A 20,580-nucleotide genomic window follows, 5' to 3' on the forward strand; every position below is an offset into this window, starting at 1 on the left:
ATGTATGTACTCAAATTTGATCAGAACACTTACAAAGGTAAATCAAATTGGGCGACGCGCGTCTTACATGTAATCATGTTTGAAGTCTAATGTAATTCTAAATCTCGCATGACTTGTCCTTTTTAATTGGTTTAGAATTCTAATTTACTTTTTAAAATATGTTTTCTTTATACATAACTTGTCATGATTATTATATAATAACACAGATATTAATTACCACATTACATAATACGACATGAAAAGGAAGACATAATCCTACTAAATTTAGAAGTGTATAAGCGGGATAATGTAATACAATGCTACAAAAGAAGAATAAAAGGATATCCTAATCCGACTAGTTATAAACCTATTCGATCTCGGTTTTAATTTTGACATCTATATATACCCTTCTCTTTCCACGCCTAAGGACACCATCTTAATAATCTTCCTTTCTTTGTTCTGCATATTATTTTCTTTGATCCAATATCTTCATGGCTGGTGGAAACTTTATTCCCGCCGGCGGTGGCGGAGACAATCCAGATGAGTACCCAGGGAAGCTAACAGTGTACGTAGCCATGACTTGTATCATGGCAGCCATGGGAGGGTTGATCTTTGGCTACGACATTGGAATTTCAGGTGGAGTTACTTCCATGGATCCTTTTCTCAAACGCTTCTTCATGCCTGTTTACCAAAAAGAGGCTTTGAACACCTCTACCAACCAGTACTGTAAGTTCGACAGCCAGTTGTTGACCCTTTTCACGTCTTCTCTTTACGTGGCTGCCCTGTTTGCGTCCATTGTTGCTTCTCATGTTAGCAAAAAACGTGGCAGAAGAGTTACTATGGCCCTTGGAGGTCTCTTTTTCTTGATAGGCGCCGTCCTCAACGCTGCTGCTATCCATATTAGCATGCTCATCTTGGGTCGTATTCTTCTGGGGATTGGTGTCGGATTTGCTAATCAATCTGTCCCTATTTATTTGTCAGAAGTTGCTCCCTACAAATACAGAGGGACTTTCAACGTGTTATTCCAAATGGCCATCACCATTGGGATTCTGATAGCGAATTTGGTCAACTTTGGAACTAGCAAAATCTCTGGCGGTTGGGGTTGGAGGGTTAGCTTAGGAGGTGCAGCCGTGCCAGCACTAGTCATCCTGGTTTCCTCGATGTTTCTCTCTGATAGTCCGAGTTCGTTGATAGACAGAGGAAAGAAAGAGGAGGCGGAACAATTGTTGAAAAAGATCAGAGGAGTTGATAACGTAAATGCTGAATTTAATGACCTTGTTATGGCGAGTGAAGCATCCAAGAAAGTAGAAAGGCCATGGAATAATCTTTTATTCGTCCGAAAGTACAGACCGCAGTTGGTTTTGTCAATTCTGATTCCATCTTTACAGCAGCTTACGGGAATTAACGTGGTCATGTTCTATGCTCCAGTACTTTTCCAAACATTAGGGTTTAAGAGTAACGCTTCGCTTATGTCAGCTGCTATCACTGGCGGTGTCAACGTGGGTGCAACTTTTATTTCAGTCTTTTGTACGGATAAGTTTGGGAGGAGAATACTCTTCTTCTGGGGTGGCATCTTCATGTGTATATTCCAAACAGCAGTCGCAGCTCTTATTGGGGCAAAATTCGGAACAACAGGGACTGCAACAGATTTGCCACTTTGGTTTGCAGCTTTAGTGGTTGTCTGCATCTGTGTATTCGTTGCTAACTTTGCGTATTCATGGGGTCCTTTAGGATGGTTGGTTCCGAGTGAGATATCTCCATTGGAAGTTCGATCAGCAGCACAATGTGTTACGGTCTCCATGAACATGTTTTTCACATTCGGAGTAGCACAAATATTCTTGAAGATGCTATGTGGGATGAAGTTTGGTCTATTTATCTTCTTTGGGGCGTTTGTGTTAATAATGACTGTGTTTGTCTACTTGTACGTGCCCGAAACAAAGAATATACCAATTGAAGAGATGTCTCAAGTTTGGAGAGAGCATTGGTACTGGAAGAAGTTCGTGGCCGATGATGATGCAGAATCAAAGCCACAAGGGAAGCCTGCAAAGGAGATAGTCTAAAGCATATAGGATAGGATTGGCACACTGATGAAAATAGTTCATCTGTATAGTTTACTGTTTTCTCTCTTTATATACTCCATCTGTTTTCTTTTTCTAATGTTTTGGAGTTTTTTGGGTGTTCTTAGACTTTGTTAGTACTGTTTTTCTTTCTATTCAAATATATAGTCTTGTTTTCAGTAACATTTATTTCTTATGATATGCAAAAGTAGTAGAAGCAGACTCAGAAGTGCACCTTAGCAAAAGGCACTATTGGCCCCAAAACTGTACTCAACCAGCTTAAAGCTAGGAATTTTAGGGAAAACGCTAATAAGTCTGTCTCAAAGGTGTGCAAAAAAGGGGAAACATAAAAAAGAAAAGAAAACGAATTGTCTATTAGGCTCATAACCTTTTAGGTATAATCAGATTGATGGTAAATACAAATATGCTTGTTAAATGTTCAATTTGCAGTCCGAGACAGCTTTGTCTAGAGCTCTTCTCGAGTTGTCACAGTTTTATCTAGATCTCTTCTGGAGTTGTCATGAGAATTATGTCATCCGACAATTATAAGTAACTCAATTAGATGTTGTTCACTTCATTAAAAGACACGGACAAATAACATCATTCATGTACTTTCACTTATAACTATTCACCAATGCCTAATCCATACAATGATCTTTGCGGAGTTAATTTTATTCAGAACATTTTTCGGCTGTTTAAGGCTTTAAGCGACATGCTTCAGGCATTTTAGCTAATGCAGAGTGTGTGTGTGTGTGTGTGTATATATATATATATATATATATATATATAAGCAAAGTTAATCGGGCCAATGAACTTCAACTATTGAATAGTCAAAAAAGAAATATCTTCAGTAGAGTCTCTTGTTTTTATTTCCCAGATCTGCATATGGCATCATGTTTATCACGATAGCGGGCACTTGCATTTTGGCTCAATGCATAATATTAATTAACAATGCAGAAGTTTGGTATACATTAAATTAAATGAAAAGGATCGTTGGCACTTGACCATATACGACAAGGTATTTCCCATCGTTAAGCCAAAGCTCCTTGTACAATAATTTTCATTTCTCCTCGGTCTTTCTTCTTTTGTTCCAATGGCTACCAATGAAGTGATTGTGGCCATGATTCCATGTCTTCAATATAGCCGTCTCAATCAGTACTTCGTTCTTGCTCGTTTCATTGCCTCTCGCAATATATACCAGTACACTTCCTCAGCCTTGCTGATCAAAACCAAGATTTGAAACTCAAGGCCTACGAACATTCATTTCAATGAACTTTTGGTACCTTCTTCTCCTTCAGAAACAGAAGATATCGAAAGTGCTGGAGCTGGTGTGCCTTCGATTGCTGTGTTGATACACAAACTCGAAGATCCCATTTGTAAAATATGCCTTGAACTCTCCACCAATGCAAAATGATTGGTCATAATTCATGACAATGCAATGAAGCATTTTATGGGGGATGAGTCAAGTCTTATATTTTCCACTCCGATTCAGCTTTTATCAGATACTCTTTGCTCCGACAATGTCTTGATCACATTGTTGTTGATGATGATCATGACCAAACGGACCTCATATGGCATTGTTCGTTAAAATGGCACATGAATGGACGCAAAACTCCGGAGAATTCATGAACTCCTATAGAGAAGTGGAAGGTAAGTACCTTGATTTATTACTTGCCAATAATGAAAAAGACAAGAAGCCGTTGTGAGCTGTTGGTCCACTTCATATGCCGCTAGAATCACACGAATCTAGTGAAAGAAATCGTCATGAATGCCTAGAATTTCTCGACAAGCAAGATGTTAATTCAGTAATATTCGTATCATTTGGAACAAACACTAAGTTCTCACAAGAGCAGGTGAGTGAATGAGCTCGCGCTTGGTTTAGAACAGAGCAAACATAGATTTATTTGGGTACTAAGAGAGGCAGATAAAAAGATGGGCGTGGAGAAATTTGAAGAGAATGATGGAAATAAGATTGAATTACCGGAAGATTGAGATAATTGCGTTGGATTGAAGAAAACAAGAAAAATGCCTAATCTTGGGTAGTCTAGTAACTCAATGCAAGTACGTACTAGATAATTTCTTCCTTGTAGATTTATGTGAAGGAGGACGATGTTTCTTCTATAGTAGACTTTTAGGTTGAATGTCTTGTCTCACCTTTTGTGCCGTCTAATAAAACAATGTCTGTTGCTGGCTAAACGGATATGTCTAGTGCTGCTGTTCTACTACCTGGAGATAACTGATTCCATAGTCGCCTGACGTTAGCTTGGCTCCATACCTTAAAAGCTCTAAGTTGTTTATGTTTTTGAACCCAAAACAGGCTTACTGAATTTCCAAAAATAGGATAGGAACACTGAAGTTAGCCTCCCAATCCGTCACTGAGACTACTTGGCAAAATATCCAATCCATCCTAACTCTTTTGTTTCAAAAATCACTCCTCCCTCCCACCTCATATTTAGGGATAGGCACCATAATAAGGGGCCAGAGGCGATCTAAGGCGGGTCCTGTAGGTTCAACTAAATTCTTTGGTTTCAACTTGGACAATATATATTCATATACAAAACAAGATATAAAAAGATTTTACTCGTTCTGAACCTACTGACTCTAAAATTCTGGATTTGCTTATGTAAGAGGCCATCATGATTACCTATCTTTTGTGATAGAAAGGAAAGAATCATATATATAGATATATATGTTAGAAAATAATAAACAAAAATGGCTTTGAGACGTGAAAATCGACTGTCCTTAAAGAGTTATCGCCTGTATACTAACTTAGGGAAATACAAAACGATTCTCTTCAGGATACAACAAAGCTTGCAATAACACTTGTGATTTTCTATGCCACTTCGTTGGAATTCTTGTGTATTTATAGGCAACCAACAGACCCTTTCAGAAAAGATGTTTTGTTTCACAAACAGACATAACTATTTATTCGAATTTTGAATTTAAAATTCAAATAAATTTGACTTTTCTGTCACAAAATAAAATAATTAACTTTAGGATTCGACCCGGCCCGCGCCCAAGCCCCAAGTCCAAGTCTTTGATTATATAATATATAAATATATAGTATACTTAATTGCACACACTTAAAAGTATGTGTCCTAAATCAAAGACATAAAAGGGACAAGTGCTTAAAAAGCTCCAAAGGGAACTTCTTTCTTCCGATGTGGGAAGAATCCCACTTCCAACTTGTCAATAACAAACTAACTTACAATCCCCCACTAGTTTGTTATTTCACTTCATAACACTTGTGAATAGTAGAAAGTATCTTATACAGATTTGAACTTTCCTTTAGTGTAAGTATTTTAAAGTTTTGACGAAGTTATTGGTATCTTAAGATTTGAACCACAACTCCTTGTGCCAAAACCGAAAGTACCACACACACAGTGTTATCTAGTAGCTTAGAAAATCCAGTATTCGCTTTAGCATGTTTACGGCCATGTGCTCATTCTGAATTCATGAATATTTACAAGATCAACCCTTTAAATCTTGCTAGAAACGGCACCACTTCAATATTCATACAGGTGGAATTAGTTACTATGTCCTTGTTACTCCAGACATTAATAATTCCATTAAGATTAATCAACTTATTCATGTAACAGTATGCACTTTGGAGTTTGTCTTTATGCCCTTGTTATAACAAGCATTTAACAACTCCTTAACTCCTCACATAACAGTAGGTAGTACAATAGAATTAGGGCTCCTAAAGAGGAGATCAGTGCTTAAACAATACAAGTAACTTGTTATTGCCCATTGAACTTATACTGTTAGAGTGTATACTAACTCAAAGTGGGGTTCCCATTCCTTGCATTTAATTTAAGGGTCTCAGCCCCATCCCTTCACAAGTTTGTTGTACTACATCGCTACCCAATGGCTTCGTAAGTGGATCAGCCGAATTCTTATTTGATCTCACATATATTATAGCTATAGCTCCATTTGTAATTAATTCTCTTATATAAGCATGTCTCAAGCTTATATGTCTCGATTTCCTATTGTATATTTTATTGTGAGCAACACACATTGTAGTCTCACTATCACAGAATATGGAAATGGCTGGCATAGGTTGTGGCCACAACTTTATATCAAGTAACATATTCCTCAGCCATTCTGCTTCTTTTCCAGCAGCTGCTAATGCAATGAATTCAAATTCCATAGTAGAATGGGAAATACATGTTTGTTTCTTGGATGCCCAACTAATGGCTCCACCGCCTAGAGTAAATATCCATCCTGATGTGGATTTATTATCATTAACACTTGTAATCCAACTTGCATCAGAATATCCCTCTAATACATTAAGGAAACCATTATAGCAAATGCCCAAGTGCTTTGTATATTTTAAATATCCAAGTACTCTACTTATTGCTTTCCAATGATCATTACCTGGATTACTGGTAAACCTTGAAAGTTTACAAACAACAAATGCTATGTCGGGTCTAGTGCAATGCATTGCATACATCATGCTACCTATCGCACTTGCATACTCCAACTGTGCTACTGCTCTTCCAGTATTTGCAGTTAGCTTAACACAAGAATCATAAGGAGTATTATACTCCTTTATTCCTAAATGACTGAATTTAGTAAGGATTTTATCTATATAATGTGCTTGTGACAAAGTCATTCGCTTGTTATCTCTTTTGACCTTGATTCCCAAAATAATATCAACTTCATTTAAATCTTTCATTTTAAAAACTGAAGTTAGATACTTCTTGGTCTCGATAATTCCTCGTAGATTCGTACCAAAAATCAGCATGTCATCGACATATAAACAAATTATTACTCCAGATTCTTTTGTAAATTTAGAGTAAATGCACTTGTCTGCATTATTATGTACGAACCCGTTTGATAGTATTACACTATCAAACCTTTCATGCCACTGTTTAGGTGCTTGTTTGAGCCCATAAAGAGACTTTATCAATTTACAAACTTTCTTCTCGTTTCCCGGAAGAACAAATCCTTCAGGTTGTTGCATATATATATCTTCACTAAGGTTCCCATTTAAAAAGGCCTTCTTAACATCAATTTGATGTACATAAAGATCATAGATAGAGGCCAAGGATAAAAGGACTCTAATGGATGTTATTCTTGCAACGGGAGCATATGTATCAAAATAGTCTATGCCTTCCTTTTGAGTGAAACCTTTTGCAACTAATCTTGCTTTGAAGGTTTGGACAGAACCATCTGTATTGTACTTTCTCCTAAAGACCCACTTACAACCTATAGGCTTTGATCCAAGAGGAAGATCAACTAAAACCCAAGTGTTGTTGGATATAATTGAGTCCATTTCATCATCAGTGGCCTCTTTCCAAAAGGCAACGTCTCTAGAAGACATTGCTTCTTGAAACGTCTTCGGTCTTCTTCAACATTCAATACAATAGGAATTTGATTACAAACGTTTGTCCTATCTCCTTCAACAAGAAATACTATAGATTGTGAAGAAATAAAATCAAAACCAATATGTGTTTTCTTTTCTTATTCTTTGGCTTTCTTTATTTTTAATAATTTCAGAAAGTGACAATTTATTAGCATCAATACGTTTTCCATTTATTTCAGTCATTTCATCAACATTGTCATTTATAAATCTATTTTCAATAAATTCACACGTATAGATTCTATTCTACAATATATAAAATATAGTGTACTTAATTGCACACACATAAAAGTATGTGTCCTAAATTAAAGATGTAAAAGGGACAAATGCTTAAAAAGCTCCAAAGGGAACTTCTTTCTTCCGATGTGGGAAGAATCCCACTTCCAACTTGTCAATAACAAACTAACTTACATTATATATATTGCACTTCCAAATGGAAAAATTAAAATCAAAGAATCAATCCAAATAAAACTTCATCAAATACTTAATCTCCACAACACAGAAAATTAACCTACTAAAAAGAATTAACTTACCTGAATCTTCTTCTTTTTCAATGGCATTTTCTTCTGGATTGAGGTAATCCGTCCTATCGGTTCTCTAGGCACTTCCATGACTTGGACTAAATATTTGGGTTCACATGTTGTCATTCTTTAACCCAACCAAGTACAGATGCAGAACTAGCATTTGAAGTTTATGGATTCTTATCTTAATATATACATAAGTTCTGCGCAAAAATTACTGGTTTCTGTGAACCCATTTATTAACACTGCACATCCGCCTCTATGCCCCAGCGAAAGCGAGTTAGTTAATAAAACAATAAGTTTATTATATGAAAAGTTACATTATTCTTTTAGATAATAATGTCTGTAGATAATATGTAAGTAAATTTTGACTCGGACATCTGAGTAGAATTTAATTAAATACAGAATAATGTAAAGGAACATTGGTAGTTGAACATATGAGCAAGTACGATATATCTTAAGCCCTATGCTCATAGTACGCTACATTTGTAATGAGTCTTTCTCCTTTTATGCCAATGGCTACCAACTCCACAGGCAATGAAATGATTGTGGCCATGGTTCCATTTCCTGAATATAGCCATCTCACTCAGCTCTATATTCTAGCTCGCTTTTCGCCTCCCAGAATATACCGGTGCACTTCTTCTGCCTTGCTGATCGTAAAAAATATTTGAGGTTGCGCGTTTTAATGACCTTTTATTACCTTATTCTCCGGCAGAAACAGAAGTTACTGGAGATCTGCCTTCAATTGCAGTGTTGATACCTTATAAAGTGAACCAAATGGTATTATTCTTTGGATGTTGGTATTCTTGTATTTTATTGAGTTTTCTATTATCTTCTTCGGTTGTGACTAGTGCCATCACCCGAAAATGCCAAATATCCGACCACCCAAACGGTCGCAAATCGATCAGAAAATTGCTTTTCCGACGAATTTTCGACCGATAAAGAGTACATGGTGTAAATAATTTTTGACCGAATCGGTTGGTACTTTCCGACCAAAACAGTCAAAAATGGTGCTCCTTCCCTTTCAATTTAGATGAGGTAGTTTGACTCGATACAAAATTTAAGAAAAAAAAAAAGACTTTTAAAACTTATAGTCTTAAAAGCTTAAGGGGGTAAAAGCTTTGTAGGACCATGACATTTCTGTAGTTATAAAAGCTTGTCACTAAGGGTAAAATGGGTAAAGTGAAGAGTTTAAAGTTGAATTATTTTCAAATTTAGAAATATGTCATATATTTTGGAACATACTTAAAAGGAAAGTACCTCATCTAAATTGAAAAAGATGGAGTAATAAAATGGAACGAATATGTTTTTTCAATTTTTCGAGTCGTTTGTAATAATATATAATTAATACAATTAACTGGAATTCATATTTTTCGACAAAATCGATTGCAATATTTTAAAAAAATAACTGAAATTCATAGTTCCGAACGTTTTGGTCGAAAAATTAAGAAAAAATCAAAATTCATAATTTTCGACCCTAATCGGTTAAAATCTGGGAATTTCCAGGTCATATTTTCGACCATTTTGGTTGGAATTCTAAGCAAATTTTAGCAAAATTCTGGTGTATTTTTAGCTACACCGCATACCAAATAAAACAGTCAACCATTATAAAACCTTCAACAAGTCTAAACACTTCATAAATTATCATATTTAAGTCTAAAAGTTCTAACCAAATAACATGCTCGGGGTAGCGCTTAGGCTACGATATGCCTTGATTTGATTGGTAAGCTTCATGTTGTGATGTTCCTCCTATTTGTATCCCTTAGTGAGCTATTTGTGTCGTATTTGAGGTTACATTGAGGTTATTCCCCTGATTGAACCTGATAATTGCTACTTTCGTGATGAAATTATCGGATTGAGCTATAATAGCATACTTTGCACATGCATACACCTTAGCATGTCATTTATACAGGTCCAGGAGTATGAAACTTGATATTCATTGTTCATGTACATGTATTCCTGTATACCTGCTTTATATGTTGTGATGTGATCTGGACTGGTAGTATGTGACTAGGGGTGTTCATCGTTAGGTTTGGATCGATTTTTCCCTCAAGTAAGTCAGTTTTAAAATATTGGAACCAAACCAAACTAATTAAGTCGGTTTTTATCGATTTTTGTCGGGTTTTGTTTTTGTTTTTTTGATTATTTATCGGATTTTTTCTTAAATATGAGACATACACTACCAAACACATATTCCGACAACTATATTTTTTAACGTAACACTATCAACCCAATTGCTCTTGAGAAATCTATCATTTACCAAGATATATTAATGATAATTGAATCAAATAGTGATGAATAATCTAAGTATTCAATTAAAAATTGATTATTTTTAACATAATATAAATTCTTGTACTTAGCAAAAGAAAACTACCAATCAAACTAGAATGTAAAGGCAAAGAATCAGATTATTATAATAGCAAAGGACTAGACTAAAAATACAAACGACTAATATGTACCATAAAATTTTAGAAACTTTATATAAAAATATACATATATAGGTGTAATAACAAATTTAAATAGGTACTTCTATAGTCGGTTTGGTTCGGTTTTTTCAGTTATTTTTTTATTAATAGCAAAACCAAATCAAATTTGATCAGTTTTTAAAATTAAAAACCAAAATCAAACCTAAAAAAGTATCGGTTTTTTTTATCGGTTTGGTTCGATTTTTCGAGTTTTTATGAACACCCCTACTTGTGACTGTTGATACCCAATTTTTTCCTAAATATTTTTACTAAGCAAAATACTTTCAAAATAGCATATGTATGCATATATAGGTATGTCCAAATGTTTTATTATCTTTCCTTAATTTTTGAAGATTTTTAAATCAATTTATTGCACTATCTTATCCAGAAAAATACAATAATTATTCCCAAAATTATCATTTTTAGTGATTCATTTATTGGACTCTCATATTTATACTAAAATATAGCTAAGATAATTTTTGTATAATTTTACAAATTTATTTAGTATTTCTAAGGCTAAATTGCATATAATTGCAATATTAGTCTCTTTTAGATTTAATTACGTTTATGTCTATAAAAATTAGATCCAATATTTTAATTTGATAATTATGTATTATTAATCATTTTAGTACCTTTAATTTATTTTCAGAAATTACTTTACTATTTTTTATAAAATAAACAAGGGAAATGTGGCTATTTAAAATATAGCCCAATTGCGTTTCAATTGTGGCCTGAATTTAAACCCAATTAACCTGACCCAATCCCCGTCTGAACCGACCCAAACCCAACACCGTTAAATTGCTCCACGTACCCGATCAATCCAGGCCGTTGATCAAAATGATCAACGGCCACCAAACCCTCTTTCCGTAATTAATCCCAAACAACCCCTAAACCCTATCATTTCTCTCATTCAGCCGCCTCAGAATCCCAATTCTCTCTCAAACTCTCTCTCAAACCCTAGCCGCCACCCTCAACCACCACCTAAAATCGCCCAAATCAATGGCTTCCAAAGCCATTGGAGGCATGTATTGATGATAGGCTATAATTGCATATTTTAGTCGCTTATTACACTCGAATTTACTGCACTTTAATTGAGTTTGCGCTTTAATCGCTAGTGTTTTGCACTAATTGTGTGTTTTATGCCTTGTAGGTGTGATTCCGAGCTATATAGATGTTATGGAATGAATTTAAGTGATTTGAAGCTTTCTGAGTAAAAGCTCAAGGAATTAAGCCGGGATCGTGTTCGGGGGTCAAATTTGATAATTAAGTACGAACGAAGACTTGAGGAGGCATATTGCGCACTGTCTAGTAAAATAGATATAACTTTTTGCTCAGAACTCCATTTGGACTCCACAATATATGGTTGGAAAGCTAACTCAAAGGGCTACAACGTTCATGTTTTACGTTTTTCCAAATTCCAAATGGAAGAGGGTGAAAAACCGCGGTTCCACCGCGACCGCGGCAGAGTGTACTCGCGGACAACTGAAGAATCAGAGAGTATGTTTGGCCGCGGTTTGACCGCGACCGCGGTGGGACCGTGCCAGGAAGCGAAAATTTCAGGGACTAAAGTGCAAAATATGGGATTTTAAGTCCTAAACCCTATATTAAACAAAGGAGGCCGGCCAAGAACAAGAAGGGGACATATTTTGGACACAAATTAGACCTAAGGAGGCGAGGAGACACTACTTTAGGGTTAGACAACACCCTTGGAGGCAAGAACACATTGGGAGCAAGGCGGAGAATTCTTCTACGAGTTTTTTCCTTCCTCTTCCTATTTTTCATTGTTGGTTATGACTTTTAGTATTGTAGTTTTACATACTATTATGAATAGCTAATTTGTTATCTAGAGTTTTGGTAGAACCTTTTGTAGGATAAATTCTTTGTTATGTTTTTATATAATTGAGCCATAGCTTTTCTCTATTTGTTCAACTACGTTTATATTCTGGTTGATTGAAGAGCTCTCAATTAGCTGTGCCTATTTAGTATGCATAACTCGGGAGAGAGTGCATATTTAGGTAGTTGTTAAACAACACCACTCCCAAAGTATATGAGGGATCAATAACTGAGGGTTTAAAGGCGGGATTAGGGATAACGAAGCCTTGGGTGCGATCTGAAGTGAGCTGTATTAAAAGCCAGCTAGCGTAGCTCGGGAGAGCGCGTCTAGTAAATTGTCGTAATTACTCGGGAGAGATTTACGGTAATAAGAGTGCTCATGATCGGTAGAGAATACTTAGGCGAAATTATAGAAGACATAGCGGGAAAGATTCCGACAATAGGGGAAATCATAACTCTAGACCTCCTTAATCTTTTCTCTAACCCTCAGTATCGTTAGTTGTTAATTTACTATTTTAATTTGTTAGTTAATTAGTTAAACACAAGAATCTTAATATCTATAAGTTAGGAATTGTTCAAGCTTGTCTTCTTGGTGATAGTGAACAGCTGTAGCTAAACCTTAGTTCTCTGTGGGATTCGACTCCGGACTTGTAAACCGGATTATATTTGCAACGACCGCATTGTCCTTTTTATAAGGCATAGTTGGGCGTGATCATTCAGCCGCCTCAGAATCCCAATTCTCTCTCAAACTCTCTCTCAAACCCTAGCCGCCACCCTCAACTACCACCTAAAATCGCCCAAATCAATGGCTTCCAAAGCCATTGGAGGCCTGTATCTACCTCCTTTGGCTTCTATATGCCCGATTATCACGGTTTCAAGGTTGAATCCTGGGAAAGTTTGGTCCAGACCTTGGTTGTTTTCAGTTCTATGGCTGTCTCCGGTCACCTTTGACTTTGCTCCGGCCAGCCATGGCTATTCAAGCCTGATTCTTGACTTCTCCTGCTTAGATCGATGATTTTTCAAGCCTTTCTCACCATCTGGGTTTCGTCTGAAATCCTAGCCTTTGAGGTTCTTCCGATTTCTTTTAGATCCGTCTAGATCTGTGTTTGCTCTAAAACTTCTAAACGTTTTCTCAAGGTTTCTTCCAAAACTTTGCCTTCAAAACCCCTTTATCTTTTCCGATTTAGGTTTTGTTTAGTTATTTCTAAGCTTTCTCTGATTTTTGACATGACCTACTGTGTTTCCTTATATCGTTCTTTTACTGGAGTTTGCATGTCAAGAGTCTTAGTTTCTTTTGAGGTTTCTGAATATATTTTCGTGTTAGTATTTGTTCGATTATTTATTTTTCATCTCTAGACTCGATTGATGGTGAAAACCCTAAAACTTTGGGTTCATTCGAGTTCTGAGACTATGTGCTGTGTGATTTGCTTGTTCATCATCCCTGAATTTGACTGGTTTCAAAACCCTAATTTCTTTGGACCTATTCGAGCCTCTGAAACTGCTTCATCTATTTGAAGTTGCTCAACTGGATTCAAAGTCCTTTTTGTTTCAACTTCTGTTTCTCTATGTGATTTGGTTTCCTGCAATCACTGAAACTAGACTATATTTTTCAGAAAGGTCTTTTTACTTGACCCTTTTTGCATGCTTCTGATGCCCTCTTTTCCCTATTACTAAATTGACCTACGTGACTACCATGTTTCACTGTCTACTGGACTTTGTAATTATTATTGCATGCTGCTTCTCTTTGCCATAGTTTAACCTCGCATGCCTAATGTTTATGTACTCTTTTATATGCTAAATTGACCTTCAATTTTGGACTGATTTCAAACCTCCTTGTGAAATTCTTATTGCACTCGTGTAATTGATTCTTTCCTTATTTTACTGATTTCCCTGTTTCTTGGATTGATTTGAAAACTTCCCTTTAGACTTTTGATTCTCTTGTCTTTAACTTGGTTTATTTGTTATTCATGGGAACCCATGTTATTCTCCCCAAATCAGTAATCTCGAATCCCTGACTCCTTGATTTACTTTGTGCTGATTGTCTCCATATTCTGCAAATTTATTGTGTTTCTTACCTTATTTGGTTAACCGAGTATTTTAAAGATTCTTCCCTTAATTAAACCCCTATGTACTTATCCTTAATTGTCTATTCTGCACATGATGCTCTACTTGATTTCTTTCCTTAAATATTTTTTGCCCATTACCGTTTGATTTTAACTCCTTAATTAAAGGATGTCCTTAGTACTGCTTTGATTTTAATTAGTACATAGCTCCGTAATTGCTGCTGAACTATGACCCTTGCCTTATTTTCCATCTATTTTCAAACTATAAATACCCTGCTCTTTCATTAACACACACACGAACACTCTTAGTTCTAAAATCACTTACACTCAAAACATTCTCTCCTGCTTTACTACTTCTACTGTGACCTATTTAGCTGACTGAAAGCCAGAGTTATATTTCAAAATCCTGCTACCTTGCATTTACTGTATTTTGCTTCTTTGAACTGGTATGTCCGAATTAAAATTTCAGCACCACAACAATATGTTTACTTAATACTTTTGCCTGCTTGTCTGCCTACTGCTTGTGTTTAATTCAGTTTTATTCAAGCATGCTATAATTTCTTTCTTCCTATTCTGAATCTATGTAATAAGTATCCTAAACCCCTAACCCAATGTGTTTTGATATTGATGGTTTGTTTGAGGCATGACAGTATTGAGCATTGCTGTCCATGACTCAAACTTGATTCCCCTAGGATCATAACCTCTATGTATTCTCTAGTATTGTGTGTTCTGGTGGGCTTATAGGCATGCCAGCATCTTCTATTGCTGTGCATGCCCAAAGTTGACCCTTGCCTAAGTACATAGGCTCTTTGCAATTTCCCAACCCCTGAACCCCTTTTAGTATGAAATTATTCAACTTGTTTATGGCTATTTCCCAGAACCTCTTTCCCTCTCCTTTATTCCCTCAGAACTCTGTTTCTTCACTTGCAATCTCTCTTAGACTTAAGTTCTGCCCCCCTCTTGTGAGCCTTGCCTTGGGACCCATGAGCTCCCTCTGAACTTGGACACTTGAGGGCTGGCACTTCCACATTGCACTTGTCCCTATTCTGGTGATACAATTTGGGTGTGAGCACTGCCCGGAGTCCCATTAAGGCTCTTAGGGAACTCTGACACACTCAAATTGGAGAAAGGCTTTTGATCAATGGACTTTGAGTTGGTCTATCTCGTAACTCAGAGAGGAAGTCAAGAATCAGGCTTCCTTTGGTTGTACTTTTCTTTGTACTTTTCTGATGTAATATATTATTCTGGTTTGTAATAAGTTGTAATAAACATTTGGGGTTGGCTAGTGAAAAAGGGTGGGGAACTATGCATGCAAGGGTAGAAATCATGCCTGTAGGGTGTTTTTTTTAATTTATGCATATTCAAACTTCACCTAGAAATCATGCCTATAGGGTGTTTTTAACTTCTGTATATTCAAACTTCACCTAGAAATCATGCCTATAGGGTGTTTTTAACTTCTGCATATTCAAACTTCACCTAGAAACCATGCCTATAGGAATATTTTGCATAATTCAAGCTACATTTATATACCATGTCTATAAGGTTTAACACAAGTTTCTGCATTTAGATAGCATGTCTATATGGTTTCTGCAATTAGATACCACGTCTAAAAATCAGTAATGCATACAAATCATGCCTATAGGGATCCTCGAGCAATTCTGATTCGTTTTCATTCACAGTCATGTTAGATATAAAATCAGTAATAGTAGATGCCATCACCCGCAGAACCTGTAACCAATTTTTTTAACTTTTGTACATTCTGCATCTCTTTTAATAATCTAAGTCCCTCGCTCAACAAGCTTAACAACTATGCACACAGGACTTTAAGCAATTCATTTCGAGCCTCACTATCTCATCACCTTCTAAAATCAGTAGATATCATGCCTATAAGATTCCGTTTAAACACTTAGGCAAGCCTTAGAGTAATAACTGTGAACTTAATCTGTTTCTATTAATCATTACAACCAGCAGGCAGGCCTGATTCGGACTTCTTATCTGAGTTATGTAATGAACCAATCTGCCTCAATATTTAAACTCCCTCGTCTTTGGTATTTTTAATCAGACCTAAATGTATGTGCAAGTCATGCTAATTATATGCTTTATTTTCTTAAGGAGGTATATATGAGCCTTTGTTTGTTTATATGCTCTCCCCAAAATATGCAATATGTGTTTTGCATGTCGCCTTAGAGTTTTTACCTTTGAAACTTCAAATAAACCTAATATCCCTCCCTTTTAGAATTAATAGTCCTAAGTGCCTCCGAGACTGATAGGAGTAGGACGGGTAATAGCAGGCAATAAGTAACCGAGACCAATCCGCGCTTTAAATACCTTAACGGGGTGGGAAGGGTAGATATGGATAAGATGACCACGCGATAATGTCACGTGTAGCCCCTCTTGAGGAGTGATTGCCGGACATTGTGTGGGGTGATCCATATTTTTAATAAACCTAGGACCCCCTCCCTTTATTATTCATTTCTTTTCTTTAGCATTTTTAACTCCTCATTTAAAATTAGCCTTTCTAATTGTTCTTTCAAACATACAAACCATTATATGTTGAAATCCCCTCTTATTTGAGCCTTATCTGCCTATATGCTAATTGCACCTCAATTCACAATAATTGTCTAGCCGGGAACCACACTAGTGGATTCTGAGGGGTGCCTAACACCTTCCCCTTAGAATAATTTCAAGCCCTTACCCTATCTCTGGTTATTCAAATCAAACTCTTTTGGTGTCCTAATGCACCCCAATCATTAGGTGGCGACTCTTCAAATGTAAAACCCAGTTTCCAAAAGGAATGAGTTGTCTCTCCAAATACCGTAAACCCGATTTCGCGAGAAAGAGGGGGCGCGACAGCATGGCGACTCTGCTGGGGACATTTTAGGCTTTTACCATTTTAGATATTATTGTGAATTTATGCTTCTTTACGCGCAATTATTTGTTTATTTCTTTTAAGCATTCAATTTCCTTTTCGATTGCAAAACTGACTTGTCTTTTTGTTTCTTTCCTTTACTGCTTCGCTCATTGCCTCTTCAAATTATGAAATTGTTGTATTTACTACTTTCTTAAATGTGCAAATACGTGACAACGTGCCTTTCATTGTTGCATAATCATGATCAACATCATATTCCACTCGTGCCAAACAAATACCATAGCAACGCTTATAATGAGTGGTTGCGCTCTTCCGATATTATCACCCCCTAAATCCGGAAAAGGCATATTTGCGGTAAAACCATTCGATCAACGATGTAGTCGACGGTTCCATGCCTTTTCCCCTTGAGTTGTCCGCTCAAGGGTACCAGTCTAAAACCCCATAGAAACCTTACTCTGTTTAACTGTGCATGCATCATGGTCAAACCTAGCCGAGTCAGTTATGTTGTCCCCATAATGACTCTTAAAGATAGCCTTGTCCAAAGTCCACTGGTTTCCCTAAACCCAAACGGAACTACCACGTTCTGTGCATTCATTTGGAGAACTAAATGCTTTTATGCCAATTGTTGATATTAAATAGTCGAGTCTGGTAGGGGTAAGGGCCTAACCCTTTTGTCTTGCAGAAATATGAGGCACGAAGTCCCCAGATTCGGCATGGTCACCAACATCCACCCAAAATTGCTAAGCTGGTGGGAGGATCTTCACTCCAGTGATCAGACTCTTGTCCGGAAATATCTGAGAAATCTACCTTCCCTCTTGGAAATCCAACCCAACAACAAGATCATAGAAGTTGCTACTCTATTCTGGGATTGTGAGAGGTCCATATTCCGCTTCGGGGAAATTGAGATGACACCCTTGCTAGAAGAAATAGGAGGATTAGCCGGTATACCATGGGAAACTCCGGGTTTGTTAATGCCTGAGAACCGCAAGGGCAGGGGTTTCCTTAAAATGATGGGTCTAAAGAAGAATCCAGAACTGACATGTTTGAAGGATTCCTACATCCCTTTTGATTATTTGTACGAGAGGTACGGTCACAGCAAATCCTACCGTACCTATCTTGACGAGTTTGCCATCACATCATTGGGGCATATTCACCGAAGGGTCTTCGTCTTCATGTTTTGTTTCCTGGGGATGATAGTGTTTCCAATGAAGAAAGCAAGGATCCATACCAGGCTGGCTATGGTAACTAAAACTATAATGGAGGGAATTTGTGGGCAACCATTCAGTATTGTGCCCATGATGATTGCGGAAATATACCAAGCCTTGGAGAAGTGCCAACAAGGAGCCAAACACTTTGAAGGCTGCAATTTGCTACTTCAACTTTGGCTCATGGAGCATCTCCAAAAGGGTGAATATCGACAAGAGATTCAGCGAAGGGACTGGGATGATCATATAGCCTTCCATCATCCAAGGCGAATGAGTTACATGCCCAACATGTTCGCTCAACCAGAGAATGCTAGAGAATGTGTCGAGCTCTTCGACAATCTGACTGAGGACCAGGTACAATGGATGTTCGAGTGGTTTCCGACCGAGGAGTTCATCGCCCAATCCAGGGATGCACCTTTTTTGATATTGATCGGTCTGAGAGGAACATACCCTTACGCCCCTCTCCGGGTTATGAGGCAAGCTAGTAGGAAGCAGGTTATACCCAGGGTCGACAAGATGAGTCACTTCCGGGCTGACTTCCAGGATGATGATAGTCCTTACAAGTGCCAAGCTCAGCATATGTGGCACTGCAAGATTATCATGGGGAGAGATAACATCGAGCCAAACAGATACCACGCTGGCTCTACTCCCTACTATTCAGGCTGGTTGGAGGATAATCATAATGGTCTAGGCCAGCCTGGGTTTGTTCGAGGTCACAGGATCATAGATGAAAAGGCCGAGGCACAGGTCAAATACAATCAGCTGCACAAGAGGATCTGGGAATGCGAAAGCGAGCACCGTGAGATACAAGAAGCCAATCAAAAGCTAATTGAGGAGTGGAAGGATATGGCTGTCAGTGCCAACAAGCGACTGAGATATTTGGAACGGGGCATAGTGGAGTTGGAGAAGAAATTTCTCAAGAGGGTCGAAGACTGCCAAAATGCTGAAGGAAACGAGGGCGGACATCTAGCTAGAGCCTACCTATTGCTGGGACTTCGCGAGTTAGGAAAGCTGTTCGGCGGAGCCAAAGATGCCGATTCTGGGGAAGGTCCTTCTGGGACCAAGTAGGATAGGAGTTTTTCTTTTCGCTCTATCAAATGTAATAAGGCCGATGGCCATTAGTGATTTCCATTTCCTATTTATTTAGTGTCAATTTGGGATTCGTCTATTTTTTATCAATAAAATGAGGCATTTAGCATCCTAAGTTCTCCAAATCAATTTGTCGCCAGGCCTACCTCGGGCACAACGAGGCTCCCAAATTAGGACACGCTTTATATTCCGGCACTATGTGTTTAAATATTGCAACATTTTTTTTATGATCCTCACTAACTTGTTTACCTTTTTGTTTTATTTTTTGTTTTGTTATTCCCCTCCCCAAAGGTTAGTTCGTGCACTTTGACATGATCATCTTAAGCAGAGGGGCACACCTCAATAACTGGACCATCAGAACCACCAGAGCCCGGCGAGCCTCGGGGTAACAAGGCTGAACAAGCATCATTCACTATCTTTTATCTTTACTAGTTAATTTTTTTTTCTCTTTCGCATTTTAAATTTCCGCAATAAGATCTTCAATGTTCAAAACAATTATGGAATTTACCAAAGAATTTCGATTTTCCTTATAAATCAACGATCTTATTATTTTCTCTCATTACTTTAGTTATACAGCATTACTATTACTTATATTGATGAACCGATGACTGTGACATGCAATGAGACAACACAACAAACGGACATAGATTCAGAAGAAGATGACATACCGGAGGAGATTGTTAAGGAAGTTGAGAATTTTGAAAACAGACCAAAGTCCAACCTGGACGAGACTGAGGTTGTTAACTTGGGAGATGCAGAAAACGTCAAAGAAACGCGAATCAGCGTCCACTTATCACCATCAGAAAAGAAGGAATACACAAGATTTCTAAAGAAATATGGGGACATATTCGCCTGGTCGTATGACGACATGACGGGCCTGAGGACGTCTATTGTGGCCCACAAACTGCCAACTGATCCAACATATCCATTGGTAAAGCAAAAGCTCAGAAAGTTCAAACCTGATATGAGTTTGAAAATCAAGGAAGAAGTCACTAAGCAGGTCAAAGTTAAGGTTCTCAGGGTAGTAGAATACCCGACATGGATAGCTAACATTGTGCCCGTACCAAAGAAGGACGGGAAGGTTAGAGTCTGTGTCGACTACCGGAATCTCAACCAGGCCAATCCGAAAGACGA

General features: G+C 37.4%; 1 protein-coding gene across 1 annotated transcript; it reads left to right on the top strand.

The window, feature by feature from the left end:
- The first annotated feature begins 450 nt into the window (after positions 1 to 450).
- Positions 451 to 2,052, top strand: LOC109237808 (sugar transport protein 12-like). The gene has a single exon (XM_019404187.1). It carries the CDS (start codon positions 471 to 473, stop codon positions 2,037 to 2,039), a length of 1,569 nt encoding a protein of 522 aa, XP_019259732.1. The 5' UTR covers positions 451 to 470; the 3' UTR covers positions 2,040 to 2,052.
- Positions 2,053 to 20,580: the final 18,528 nt, after the last annotated feature.

Source organism: Nicotiana attenuata, unplaced genomic scaffold (genome assembly GCF_001879085.1).
Source record: "Nicotiana attenuata strain UT unplaced genomic scaffold, NIATTr2, whole genome shotgun sequence".
NCBI lineage: Eukaryota > Viridiplantae > Streptophyta > Magnoliopsida > Solanales > Solanaceae > Nicotiana > Nicotiana attenuata.

Coding starts and splice junctions, on each gene's coding strand:
- LOC109237808 (XM_019404187.1), top strand. CDS start 471: ATGGCTGGTGGAAACTTTATTCCCGCCGGCGGTGGCGGAGACAATCCA.